The 15031-nt window shown below is 34.4% G+C and overlaps 1 protein-coding gene across 2 annotated transcripts in view; it reads left to right on the forward strand.

The window, feature by feature from the left end:
* Positions 1 to 15031, forward strand: part of METTL25 (methyltransferase like 25) — a 117946-nt gene that overhangs the window by 85968 nt on the left and 16947 nt on the right. The window contains exons 10-13 of one of the 2 annotated variants that reach the window (XR_010835846.1): positions 8081 to 8155; positions 8721 to 8792; positions 10354 to 10462; positions 12201 to 12442. Coding sequence is in view for 1 of the 2 variants with exons in the window: in XM_059080380.2 (XP_058936363.1) it covers positions 8081 to 8155; positions 8721 to 8792; positions 10354 to 10446 (240 nt within the window). In the remaining variant the exon portion in view is untranslated. Of the gene's footprint in view, positions 1 to 8080; positions 8156 to 8720; positions 8793 to 10353; positions 10463 to 12200; positions 14308 to 15031 lie in introns of those variants that run through there. The other variant, XM_059080380.2, reaches the window with a different exon arrangement.

The following is a 15031-nucleotide window of genomic DNA, read 5'->3' on the forward strand; positions in this document are numbered from 1 at the left end:
TGATAAGCTTTACCTAGACCTTAACAAAATTAGGTATTTTTAAATTTTATCTTCTGTCCCAAACTTGGGCATCTCACCAAATTTCAGAAAACCTTTAAAATTGTATTCAAGGTTTCATATTCATGGTCCACAGCATTTTTTTCTTCTTTTGTATTAATTTTCTCTCTTTCTCCTTCCACGTGCATGTACTGCACACACACACAGATACATGAGCATACACACACATCCGCAAATTTTTAAAGCATCAGATTTTAAAAGCAGCAAAACTACTATTGCTTGCTAGATAAAGAACGAGCTGGAGCATTTGTCCATAAGAAGGGAAAATAAAAGGAGCTTATGTTCCAGAGCTTGCATGTATGTGTGTTTGTGTGCTGTATACATACGATGAATATTCAAATAAATATTACTCTCAGATATTGAGAATTAAATAGACAATAAAACTGGTGATTTAACGGAGTGGGGTGTGTGCTGTTGAATGGACAAAGTTGAAAATCACTAAGCTAGAACCTTAGTGGAAGGGATAGAGGATAACTCAGAAAATTATCCTTAAATATTTCTCCAAAACAGGCCAGCAAAAGCAAAACTTTTGAGACCAAAATCATTTAGTTATTCACCAGCAAACATTTATTTTGAAGAATCTCCCATATGCCAAGAAGAGTGGAAACTCTGGAGCTACAAAGATAATTAAGACATAACCCATGAGAAAAGAAAACAAGTAATTATAGCAAGAACTTACAACGTTAGACATATATAAAGTATGTATGCTTGGAGTGACTCACTCTGCCTGTGAAATTTCTCAGAGGACATTGATGCCTTAGCTTGGTTTTGAAGGATGCATAGGAGTTCATTAAGCAAACAAGGTGGGAAGGTAGGGAGCAGGGAATTTCAGGTGTGTGTGGTGGGGGGAATAGCTTGTACAAAACCACAGAGAGTAAGAAACATGATTCTGGACTCAGCACAGCTGGAGCATAAAGGAAGTAGAGGAGACAGTGGTGAGAGATGAGGCCAAAGGACTAGGCACATGTGGAGAGACCAAATAAACTGATCTTTGGACATTAGATCAAAGATTAATTATTAGTGATCATAATCACTATGTGGTTTCAATACAAGTGGGAGGGCAACAGAAAATACAAGGAGCTCATAAACTTCCATGTAGTAATATTCAGTGGTCCCTTGGTATCCGTGGGGAATTGGTTCCAGAACCCCCCACTGATAACAAAACCCAAGGATGCTCAAGTCCCTTATATAAAATGGTATAGTACAGTCAGCCCTCTGTATCTGTGGGTTCCACATCTATGGATATGGAGGACTGACTGTATCCAGAAATGATCTACGTTATATGAGGTCATCTGACCCTAAAGAAACAGCGAATTCCTGATACAGTTTAAATATATAGGAAGCCTGTCATCTTTGGTGATATGCAAAGAACATGTGCATTATTCCCATAAGTAAGTTCCTGCTGCTTTTTACAACCACTATAATAACACAGGCATACCTCAGACTGTGGGTTCAGTTCCAGAGCACCGCAGTAAAGTAAATATCATAATAAAGCAAGTCACGTGAATTTTTTGGTTTCCCAGTGCATATAGAAATTACGTTTACACTGTACTTTATTCTATTATGTGTGCAATAGCATTATGTCTAAAAAAATAATGTACATGCCTTAATAAAAAATATTTTATTGCTACCCTCTTGCACTGTTGGTGGGAATGTAAATTGATACAGCCACTATGGAGAACAGTATGGAGGGTCCTTAAAAAACTAAAAATAGAATTACCATATGACCCAGCAATCCCACTACTGGGCATATACCCAGAGAAAACCATAATTCAAGAAGACACATGCACCCCAATGTTCATTGCAGCACTGTTTACAATAGCCAGAACATGGAAGCAACCTACGTGTCCATTGACAGATGAATAGATAAAGAAGATGTGGTACATATATACAATGGAATGTTACTCAGCCATAAAAAGGAATGAAACTGGGTCATTTGTAGAGACGTGGATGAATCTAGGGACTGTCATACAGAGTGAAGTAAGTCAGAAAGAGAAAAACAAATATCGTATATTAACGTATATATCTGGAACCTAGAAAATGGTACAGATGAACTGGTTTGCAGGGCAGAAATAGAGACACAGATGTAGAGAACAAACATGGGCACCAAGGGGGGAAAGTGGTGGAAGTGGTGGTGGGATGAATTGGGAGATTGGGATTGACATGTATACACTAGTATGTATAAAATAGATAACTAATAAGAACCTGCCGTATAAAAAACTAAAATAAAGTTCAAAAATTCAAAAAATAAATAAATAAAAATACTTTATTGCTGAAAACTGCTGACCATCATCTGAGCCTTCAGCAAGTCCTAGTCTTTTTTCTGGTGCAGAGTCTTACCTCGATGTAGGTGGTGCTGACTGAGCAGGGTGGTGGCTGCTGAAAGCTGGGGTGGCAGTGGCAATTCCTTAAAATACGGCAACCATGAAGTTTGACCCACAGATTGACCTTTCACATTTTCTCTGTAGCTGGCAATGCTGTTGGATAGCATTTTACCCACAGCAGAACGTCTTGAGTCAATCGTCTCAAACTCTGCTGCTACTTTATAAACTAAGTTTGTATAATATTCTAAATCCTTTGTTGTCATCTCAACAGTCTTCACAGCATCTTCACCAGGAGTAGATCCCATCTCAAGAAACCACTTTCTTTGCTCATCCATAAGAAGCAACTCCTCACCTGTGAAAGCTTTATTGTGAGGTTGCAGCAATTCAGTCACATCTTCAGGCTCCACTTCTAATTCTAGTTCTCTTGCTGTTTCTGCCACATCTGCAGTTACTTTGTCCACTGAAGTTTTGAACCCCTCAAGGTCATCTATGAGTGATGGAGTCAGCTTCCTCCAAACTCCTGTTAATGTTGTTATTTTGACATCCTCCCATGAATCATGAATGTTCTTACATCTAGAATAGTGAATACTTTCCAGGATGTTTTCAATTTACTTTGCCCAGATCCGTCAGATGAATCACTATTTATGGCAGCTAAAGCCTTACAAAATGTATTTCTTAAATAAGACTTGAAAGTCAAAATTACTGCTTGATCCATGGGCTGCAGAATGGATGTTGTGTTAGCAGCATAAAAACAGCATTTTAATCTCATTGTGCATCTCCATGAGAGCCCTTGAGGTGCATTGCGAATGAGCAGTAATATTTTGAAAAGAATCTTTTTTTCTGAGCAGTAGGTCTCAACAATAGTCTTAAAATATTCAGTGAACCATGTTGTGAACAGATGTGCTATCATCCAGGCTTTGTTGTTCCATTTATGGAGCACAGAGTAGATTTAGCATAATTCTTACGAGCCCTAGGATTTTGGGAATGGTAAATGAGGTCAGCTTCAACCTAACGTCGCCAACTGTATTAGCCCCTAACTGACAAGAGATTTCAGCCTGTTCTTTGAAGCTTTGAAGCCAGGCATTGACTTCTCCTCTTTAGCTATGAAAGTCCTAAATGGCATCTTCTTCCAGTATAAGGCAGTTTCATCTACATTGAAAATCTGTTGTTTAGTGTAGCCACCTTCTTTAATTATCTTAACTAGATCTTCTGGATAACTTACTATAGCTTCTACATCAGTACTTGCTGCTTCACCTTGCACTCTTATGTTACAGAGACAGCTTCTTTCCTTAAACATCATGAACCCACCTCTGCTAACTTCAAATTTCTTCTGCAGCTTCCTCATGTCTCCAAGCCTTCATAGAATTGAAGAAAGTTAGGGCCTTGCTCTGGATTAGACTTTGGCTTAAGGGAATGTTGTGGCTGGTTTGATCTTCTATCCAGACCACTACAACTTTCTCAGTATCAGCAATAAGACTTTTATTTTCATATCATTCATATGTTCACTGGAGTAACACTTTTAATTTCCTTTAAGAAGTTTTCCTTTGCATTCTCAATTTGGTACCACATCCACCTACCTTGAGTTCTAGCCAAGGGTATATCAGCAGCCTCAGTCCTACCATCTACTGGTGAAAATAAGGTCAATTGCTAACCTATCTTCTGATCAGGTAGCGTGTGAGGAGAATCTCTGAACAACTATGTATCTCTCATCCAGTCATACGACCCATTCCCCATGAAGTTGAAGTATGGTCCACCTCTGCGTACCTGGGCCCCCTTATATAGATCTATAAAAAGATGATTTTAATAAATAAATGGAAGAGAAGAGAAAAATCTTCCATGGAAAAGAATTCTAAATAATTTATTTGGATATTGCACCCTCACTCCTTAAGTGTGGGCTGCAAGTTGTGACTTTCTTCCAAAGCATACAATGTGGAAAGGGGAAAAGGAGGAACATTACAGTGAAGAAACCTGACAAATACTATCTCAGCTAAGTACTCAAGGTCAATATCTACAGTGATAAATCATACTGATGGTACGTACCCTTAATATGATGTGAGGAATATCATACTTAATTCTGTAGTCTTCCTCTCAAAACCCATAGCCCCAGTCTAATTATGAGGAGAACATCTGACAAATCCCAGTGAAGGAACATCCTACACAATGCTTGACTAGTACTCCTCAATACGGTCAAGGTCATCAAAAACAAGGCAAGTCTTGTGAGTCAACTATACTTCAATTAAAAAAAAAAAAAAAGCAAGTCTGAAAAGCTGTCACAACCAATAGGACTAGATACAATGTAATAAACTGGATGGGATCCTGGAACTGAAAAAGGACATTAGGTAAAAAGTGAGAAAATCTGAATGAAATATAAACTTTAGCTAATAGTAATATATAATTATTGCTTCATTTACTATAACAAATAACTGTATTGTAAGGTGTTAATAATAGGGGAAACTGGATATAGGGTATATCTAAACTCTTATCTTTAAAATATCTGTAAATCTAAAACTTCAAAAATATGTTTATTTTTTTAAAATAATGTGAGCAAAGCTAATGTTTATTGAACCTTTGCTTTGTGCCAAACATTGTGCTAAAAGCTTTGTTTATATTATCTCACTGAATGCTAAGGATGACTTTATGAAATGAGTAGTTATCCTCATTTTATAGGTGAGGAAATTGAGACATAGGTTAAGTGGATTTCGTAAAGCTCAAATCTAGGAAATTGGAGAGGAAGGATTCCAATGCAGTCTGTCTAACTGTAGAACCAATGCTCCTTTTTGTCATATTCATATAACTTATTAACAGACATTGAGCTCAAGAAGAATGCTTAGCATTTTTCTAAAACTAGTGTTCATCAGACACTACGGGGAAGCCTATGAGGAAGCCTACAGGGAAGAATAAAGAGAAAACTCTGTGCTTGCCAACAGACAAAATAAATGTATTTCTAAAGCAGATTGAAGAATTGAGGTTTGAAATAAAGGCAGAAGAAACTCAGGGAATGATGAATCTCCCTGAAGCATTTAAAGAAGAGAGCTGAGTGGCGGGCAAGCAAGCGAAGCTTCATCTGCCGCTCCCCATCGCTCTCATTACCACCTGACCCATCGCTCCCATTACCGCCTGAACCATCCAGCCCCCCACCGGCCCTCCTCCCCATCCGTGGAAAAATTGCCTTCCCTGAAACCGGTCCCTGGTGCCAAAAAGGTTGGGGACCGCTGATCTAACACATAAGCTGTATTGGAGTTAAAATGTCAAAAAAATTGTAAGAAAAGTAAGGGAAAAAACCTAAAGCTCCTCAATATGACTGCTCATTTACTGTCTCTCACCCAGTTTCTCTTTAGGACTGGATATCTCCCTGAACCTAAATGACAGCTCACTGAGCTAGGGCCCTGTTATACAGCTTAACTAATATTAATCCCTTTTTCTGGAGTCTAGGAGATGGGCAGCAGGGAGCAATGGAATTCATGACCAAAACTCCCAGCTGCCATTCAATGTGCACTTCATCTTGTAAGTTTCCACGTATGTCCTTGCCTAAGTAAGATCTACACTCAGGCACTTCCTCAATTCTGACGCCTCCTTTATCTCTAGGATGTTTGCCCTATCTTGACTCTTACTGGATTTAACACTCAATAATGTCATCTGTAAAATAAGACCATGAATATACATATGTTACAAATTGATATTAGAATTAAAAAACAGTGTCTTCATAAAATTTCCATAGATTCTTTGATCTAATCTTATGAGACTGATGGTTGAGCATTTGATTGAAAAGGTTGATTAAAGCATGAAATCATATCTTAAACACTGAATTTTTCCCTTAGAAACATATTAATATATCCACCAAACTTTTGGTATAAGAACAAGGCCATTTATTTTGTTTTGTTTTTTGCACACAGCTTTGCATTTAGTTTTACTAGTTGGATTTCTACCTTAACGTCTGTCCATCAAACATACCTGTAATGCATAGTTTACAGTATCCAGCTTTGGATTACTCAAAGTAAAGCAAAAGACTTCCACTTTTTTTTAAATAGAAAAGTAAAGATGATGTTCTCACCTTTTCAGAATTACACAAAAGCAACAAATAAAAAGAGAAATAGAAGTGCAGACTCCTTTTTGACAAAATCAAAAAGCATATTAAATCTCAAACTGTGTGCATTATGAAGTACAGTGAAGGTAAAGAGGGATGCAGAAAGATGCCAAGAGAAATTGCCCAGGGTTACAGATCACCAACAAAACCAACAATATAGTTCTTTAAAGTAGCATATCTTGAGGAACAAAATCAACAATTCGCAGTTTGGAACAAATGCAATTGATGACCAGGGTGGTGCTTCTCAGTTTGACATAAAGGGGAGACAGAATATTGGAGAACCCAAGGAATCACATTGAAAAACCATGTTTGTAGGAAGCAGTATGCTGATGAGGCAGGATTGAAAAAAGATTGTGAGTTCTGGGTTGTCCTGTAACTGCTGATCTCACATGACAGGACAGAAGTGAAGACTAAAGGCTATAATTCAAACACATACACAATTTTTTTGAGATGAGAGTTTTTGCTGGCTTGAAGTGCAGACCTAGATCTAGTCCAATATACTCTACTGCAAAAATTTGGTCCAGGAGGTACTCATTTGATTCAAAGATGTACAAAATTTTTAAAAGGGTTGGAGAGAAGGCCATAATCTGCTTGGGTTCTATACCAAAGGGGAGATCTTTTCTGGAAAGCTACACTAGAAATTGGATGAGACAAAGCTTTACTTGTCACTGTTACCTACCCTTTTGTGTTTTTTGAATTCAAAAGAAATTTCATGTAATAGAAAAATAATAGGGGCTTTGAAAAAATATTTAGATATCTTCAAGGAAATCTGAATACAAATCCTTTCAGATTTTGGACTCTTTTAAGTCAGTCTTTCATTTGTTTTGACCACATATAATTTGACGGCAATTTCTTCTGGTGACTTTCCTTTATCAGGCCTTTCACAGAGGCATTCAACTTATAGAGAAACAACTTTTCCTTTTGCATTTGTATCTCATTGGTTTTGTAATATTTATTCATGTCATATTATAATAATATAACTGGAATAACAAGTTTAGGAACAAATACAGTTAATTCAGTAGGCATAAAGCTCAACTGGTGGGAACAGAAACATGTAAGTGATCTAGAAAATGGCCTACTAACCACAAAGGTTCAGTGTACTATGGGTGTCATATGTTTTAGAGAAAAAACAGAAAGCAGTGCTTGTTGATGGACTTGTTAAGTGGGTATTAGAAGAAACTACCTTAAATATGAATATATGTCCTTACTGTATTCCTTTTGCCTTTGAGTTATTCTTTAGGATATATAGTTTTAGATATATTGTTTAAATTTTAATTTTGTTCAAGAACTGTTCATTGAGCTCCTACCTCCTGTGCACCCCAAGCATAGAAACAAGTGAAAGTAAATATTTCATCACTACTTGTTGAAATCAAACAAAGTTAATAGGTTGTTATTGGTTATTTTACTTAGGATATACTGAATAACCTATATTGGTACAGAAGATTTAAATGAAAGAATTTAGTTATATTGACTTGCTTCATGAATATCCTTAGAGCTCTTCAGACACCTAAGGTTGTTTTAAATTGTTATGTTTGTTTTACTTTAGGGTATGTTTGATTAGAAAAAAAATATTTTTAACTGTTATTAAATTTATTATTGTTGTTTTATCTTGAAGCTGCCAGAAGAAATTATAATGGAGTATTACGAGAAGTACAAGCCTAGAATGAATGAGCTGGAGGCTTTTAATATGGTAAATCTCAGAATTAAACATACTAAATTGAATATGTTGCTAGACTTGAGTAGGATCCTATTAAATTTTTTTATGGGGCCAACAAATCTGTGTTGTTTTCCTCTTAATGTAGAAAAACCGTTTTGGATCATTTCCTATTTTAGAACTATATTAGGTGTCAGTAATGTAATAAAAGGAACACATGGTAGATTTCTCTTAAAGTGTATTATAAATGCATGGAAAGAAGTTTTAGAGTTCTTTGAACACATATTGGTCTCAATGCAGTTATTTCACAAGCATTCCTTTTAATGAATTTCATTCTTAGTACCCTTTTAAAAGCTTTCTATCACATATGTATGATTGCTTTTGGGTTCTACCCCAAAGTCACTCAAAGGACATTCTTTTCCTTTTACTATTAAAGAAAAACTTTTGATCTCTGAGGTATTTATTTTCTGAAGAGGTACAATGGGTATTGGAAATTTGGCCTTATATGAGTTTCTGTAGATACCATTTTCTTAAACAAGTGTTAAGCTAGTATTTTTGTTTGTTTTAAAGTACCACTGTCCTATCTTATTCTTTCTTTTAGTTGAAAGTTGTTCTGGCTCCTTGCATAGAGACATTGATTCTTCTGGATCGACTTTGCTACCTGAAAGAGCAGGTAAATTATGTTAATTTTTAAAAATTATGTTAATTTTAAATGTGTAACAAATATATTTATTAAACCCAGTAATATGGATCTGCTTATAACTAGGATAACATTCTTTCACATAAACCTAGTAAGATAATTTTTCTCATTATATTTTCCAACTCTAAATATTCTTTCCATCTCTTTTGAAACAAAAACATATGTACAACAGATGTTTCTAGCAAAGCTACTATAATAAAGTTTACATTCTTTTAATTTTATGGTAATTACTATACAGTAGACGATGCACACAAACCATCACATATGACATATTGTATAGCTAAAATCAATAAAGGCCAGATGTAAAAGATATCATTTTTATGCTTCATTTTGTAAGAATCACCTTTTAATTCACTTTTGAATTTTTGGACATATGTACTCTGCAGTGTAGAAATTTCTGTCTCATTACTGATAATTGCTTCTGTTTTTTTCACAGTTTTATTTGTTTTATCTTTGTTGAATGACCAAAAAATATGATTTTTTGTTATCTTTGGGAAAAATGTGTTTTTCAGATTCTACTCTAAGCTATGATGAAAATTATGTTTTTGAGCTCTTTAAAATTAAGCCCATTTGTGGATTCAGCCTTGTTTCCAGTATAAACTCTTTATTTTAATAATTTTGTTTATCATATGGAGAGCTTTACTTCTTTTCAGCAAACTACTTGGAACAAATGGATTTTAATAATTGGTATTTTTATGGAGAAAGGCAATTTTTAAATATTTAGATAATTAGTTACTTTCCTAAGCTACTAACTAATTCAAAATCACTGGAATCTTTTGGTTCTCAGCTTGTTAGGTCACAGAATCAGCCTTATTTTACTAGGAACTCATCATTTCCCTTTCAAAACAATTTCCAGTGACCTAAATAAAATAGGTAGGCAAAACAGTATGCACCAAGTTTAACAGATTGGTAATGAAGTGATAGAAATCATATAATTGTTCATTTTGTTAATATTTTATTATTATAAAAGTAATACACACTTATGTTAGAAAATTTTAAATGAAGAATATTTAAAAAATCAAAAGTAATGTTTATCTCACCTTTCAGCATTAGCTATTAAATTATTGATGTTTTCTAGAGCTTCTAATATATGTTTGTTGCATGTGTATGTATGAGCATATTATTTCTACTTTAATTAAAATTGGAATCAAATTGTAAATGCAGTTTTGCATCTAATTTGTTTCATTTGTTTTATTTAGAATTTTTCCATCTCATTAAGTGTACTGCAGAAGCTGAATAATGTTTCATCATATAATTTATTTAAGTAATACCCAGTTGTCTCTAGCCACTTCCAGTTTTTCACAATTGCAGCAAGGAGTAGCCTTGTGGTTCACTCTATGCACATCTTTAATTATTTCCTCAACATAAATTCCCAAAGGTGAATTTCTAAATGTTAATTTTATTCAACAAAGAATAATTTTCTTTTATATAGTTTGTTTTTCTTGCAGTTTTTATATTCCAGTATGTAGTCTAACATCTCTCATTTTTATCTTCAACAAGTAATTGCCTATTTAAATCACTTACCAATTTGCAGGATGATATTGCGTGGTCTGCGCTTGTGAAGTTGTTTGATCCTGTGAAATCTCCCAGATGTTATGCCATTATTGCGCTGAAGAAGCAGCAGTGATTTCAATTGAAGCAAGGTATTAGATGTATCTGTTTGTGGAATCAATTGCTAATTTTGCTTTTCTAAACATTAATACCATGTTACATAAATATTTGAAAAACATTGCTATATATTTTAGATAGGCAATAAAATAATAGCTAACAACAGAATGCCTTAATCCATTTTCCATTGTCAAAGCATACATTAATTTTAAAAAAATCAAGAACTCATGAAAATATTATAAAAGGATTTGAGCTACATTTCTGAGTTAGTACATCTATAGGACATTGTAATCTGAGCCTTGTTTCCTGTTCAGTATTTGAGACCCTTGGTATTTGCTACATATCACATTTTGACTTTTTACCAGCTTAAAATCAGATGAAAGGTATAGGTATAGATACAGTAAAACTAGTTGGTCCTGAAGATCATTAGCATTTTCTTTCACATTTTGGAAGGATTTTTCATGTTATCAGGAGAGAAAAAGTCACGCTTAAATAAATACCCAGGAAGCAGGCCAGACATAAAAAGTGCTTAATATAAAGCATATTTTATACTGTGTTTTAATCCAAATTACAGAAGGAAATATTCTGTGTCCTTAAAGGAATATGTGTCTTATAATTGAGATATTCACTTTAAGGATTCTTGGAGCTATTTATCTCACTAAAATAAAGGATGGGTTGGCACTTTATGAATCATCTGGTACTCTGTAAAAACCAATCTAGGAGAAGCAGGAGTGAATAAGAGGAGACCCCCACTCTGCCCAGGGTGGTACAGAGTCCTTTCATTAGCAGAAAACTTGAGGTTTGTAATACACACAGAAGAGATGGACAACTGGGAAAAAGCTTCCTTGATTCTCAGCTAGAGACTGCATAAAATTCTCCCAGAAGAAGAAGTAACTGCTTTCTTAAATTTTAGAGTCTATACACAGATGAGAATAATTTTTTGCTTTGGGTTGTGACACTGAGTTTGTAGCCAGTATATGTGTGAATGATCAGGTGCTTTGTATACCTAGTACAACACTGGGAAAATGAGCCATCTTTTAAGTTTTTTATGCTGGAAAACTTTAAACATGTCCAGAAGTGGAGAGTAGAGTATAATAAATCCCCATGTACTCAGCACAAACTTCAGTAATTATAAACATTTTACCAATCTCGTTTCATCAGGACACACATGAAAGTGCACACAGACACACATTTGCCACCCATACTCACCTTCCCTGGAGAATTTTAAAGTAAATCTCAAGCAATTTGTTATTTCACATAAATATGTAAATATATATTTCTAAGTTAAAGATTTCTTTCGATAATGATCTATTACTTATCCTCATTCACATTTCCGTGATTGGCTCAAAATGTCTTTTATATCAGTTGGTTCAATTCAAAATCAAAACAGGGTTCACACATTTGCATTTGGTTGATGCGTCTCCTTAGGTTGCTTATTTTATTCTATTTCAATTCCTTATATTGTTTGCTATATGAGTATCTATCTCAGGAGCAGGAAACCGTTCCAAGCCTACCTTCTTTCCTTTCATAATTTTAACTTCTATGTAAAATTTTAAACTTTTTTTCTGATGCCCAAATATTATATAACATTCAGTTCTCATTATAATAAAGAAAAAAAAGAACCTTATATGGGTAAAGCTCTACTTATATGGGTAAAGAGAAGTGAATTACAAATGTTTTAATACCAAGGAAAGTGTAGTAACTTTCCAGTGTTTCAAAACATTGTCAGAAATTGCATTTACCAATTAAAGCTTTCCATTTTTTATTAATCAGAGACAAATGTGAGATTCCAGCATCTAATCAACATGAGATGATCTGTACGGTCACACTGAGATGATAACATTTCAGCAGAAAGCAAAGAAATACAATATTTTAGTAGGACTTTATACACGTGAGTCCCTGTTGCACTGTTTGTAGACTCATCTCATAAAACCGGCTCTTTGAGAACTCGTTTACAAGTTGAACTAAAGAGTGGTACATCAGCAGGAGCACCGATTCTGACAATTACCTTCTGGGTGAGTTAAAGCACGACTCTTAATATCTCAGAGCCTCATTTGTAAAGTAGGGTTTTATTTAATATTTATTTTATAAACATTTATTGAATGCCTACCATGTGTCAGAGATTATGCTAGGTAGGCACTGGCAGTATGGAGGCAAACAAGACATGTCCCTGTCCTCAGAGTTCAGTGCGGAAGACAATAAAATTACTAATTACAGTAATTAGAACTATAATTACTGAACAAGACTGAGAGGATCAGGGCATAGGATTCTTTAGGGTATCTTCAAATCAATAGACTTAGGGGAATGAAGGACTCAGTAATATTAGTACCGTAGTTTAGATTCATGTGATTTAAGTTGTTTTATGTCCTTGCCTAAGTCACTTAACTATTCGGTGTGCCTCAGTTTTCTCATCTGTAAAAAATAACGTAAGAATAGAATTTATTCATAAGGTTGTTAAGAGGATTAACGGACTAAATATATGTTATTCAAATCCCCCAAAATATCTCCAGCCACCCTGTTAATCAAGCAAAACTAAGTTTATTAGAATTCTCTTCAGCAATAGAGGACTTCCCCTTGACAGTCTTGACTGTCTCTGAAGGAGGAAGTCAGGAAAGGATATTTATAAGATTTGGAAGTCTGGGCTCAAGGAGCTTAAGGCAGCTTTTTTAAGGTGGAGAACAGACTGGGATTGGGGAAATTTCATGACGTAAGTTTTATGGTTAGTATCTACAGCAAGGTGAGGGTCTTGAACCAAGTCTTGATAAGTAAACTGTTGCTTGATAAGTGAACTCTCTGCCAAGGAAAGCAGATTGTTTGTCTGAGATAAAGTAATATATGGGAATTTCCTGAAACAAACAAGTTATTTATTGGTTTACAGTCTTATCTTTCCTGGGGAAAGTTTTCGTGCAACAAACAAATAAATCATGTTGAAACAGGTGGTCTCAGTTCTTAGACCCCATAGCTCTGTCAACATTGATGCAGATGGTTGCGGCTCTCCATGTAAAGTACTTAATTCCTGGAACATAATGCATAATATAAAAGCAATAGTTGTGTTTTTTAAATGTCCTAGAGGGAGAGAAATGGGAACTTATTTATAAGTTATGACATTGATTTTGTAGGGAAAAAATGTGTTCTAGATTCTAATCAGACAACTTACAAATGGATTTTTAGTGTCCCCATTCAAAATTTGAGGAATTGTCCACATTTAAAAGTGGATTTGATTACTGGATGAAGAACATTACTTTATGCTCAGTAGTATGTTTCACAGCAATTTTGCTTGCTGACATAATCTCTCATTTTAAGATTAATATTCATTTTTAGATTAATTTCTAACAGTGATTGCTCTATATCTATAGGTATAAATTCTGAGACTTATGCAAAAGCCCTCCCACACTACATGAATCTGATGATTGTTCTTTAAATGGCATTTCTAGCTACTGTGCATAATAATAATTATTATTATTACCCTCTCTAACATACATAGTTATTCCAAAGTCTTTGTCATGAGGCATGAGGTTTCATTTTTTCCTAGATGGCTATGAGCTAAATTGACTGCTTTTTTTAATACATGTTTTTTTAAATTGAGATATAGTTGGTTTACATATTATATAAGTTTCAGGTGTACAACATAGTGATTCACAATTTTTAGAGGTTATACTCCATTTATAGTTTTTATAAAATATTGTCGATATTTCCTGTGCTGTATATCCTTGTAGCTTATTTATTTTATACATAGTAGTTTGTACCTCTTAATCCCCTACCCCTATCCTGCTCCTCCTTCCTTCCCTCTCCCCACTCACAACCATTAGCTTGTTTTCTATATCTGTGAGTCTGTTTCTTTTTTGTTATTCTAAACAAAATATAAACTAGTGAACAAATATTCACTGGTGTGTTTCATTTTTTAGATTCTACATATAAGTGATAACATATAGTATATGTCTTTCTCTGTCTGACTTATTTCACTAAACATAATACCCACCAAGTCTATCCATTTTGTTGCAAATGGCAAAATGTCATTCTTTTTGATGGTTGAGTAGTATTCCATTCCATATATATGTGTGTTTGTGTGTGTGTATACACATATATGTATATGAATGTACATATATAAATAAATATATGAAATTTCCATATGCTTTATTTTTTTCTTCCAGTTTTATTGAGATATAATTGACATACCGTACTGTTTAAGTTTAAGGTGTACAGCATAATGATTCGACTTACATACATCATGAAATGTTTATCACAATAAGTTTAGTGAACATCCATCACCTCATGTAGATACAAAACTAAAGAAAGAAAAAAACATTTTCCTTGTGATAAGAACTTTCAGGATTTACTCTCTTAAAAACTTTCATATATAACATATAGCAATGTTAATTATATTTATGTTGTGCACTATGTTCCCTGTTACTGATTTATCTTATAACTGGGAGTTTGTACCTTTTGACTGCCTTCATCCAATTCCCCCTCACCCCATCCCCCTCCTCTTGTAACCACAAACCTGATCTCTTTTTCTATGAGTTTTTGTTTGTTTTTAAAGTATAATTTACCTACAATTAACACTACGTTAGTTCCTGTTACACAACATAGTGATTTGATATTTC

The sequence above is a fragment of the Kogia breviceps genome, chromosome 12 (assembly GCF_026419965.1).
Source record: "Kogia breviceps isolate mKogBre1 chromosome 12, mKogBre1 haplotype 1, whole genome shotgun sequence".
NCBI lineage: Eukaryota > Metazoa > Chordata > Mammalia > Artiodactyla > Physeteridae > Kogia > Kogia breviceps.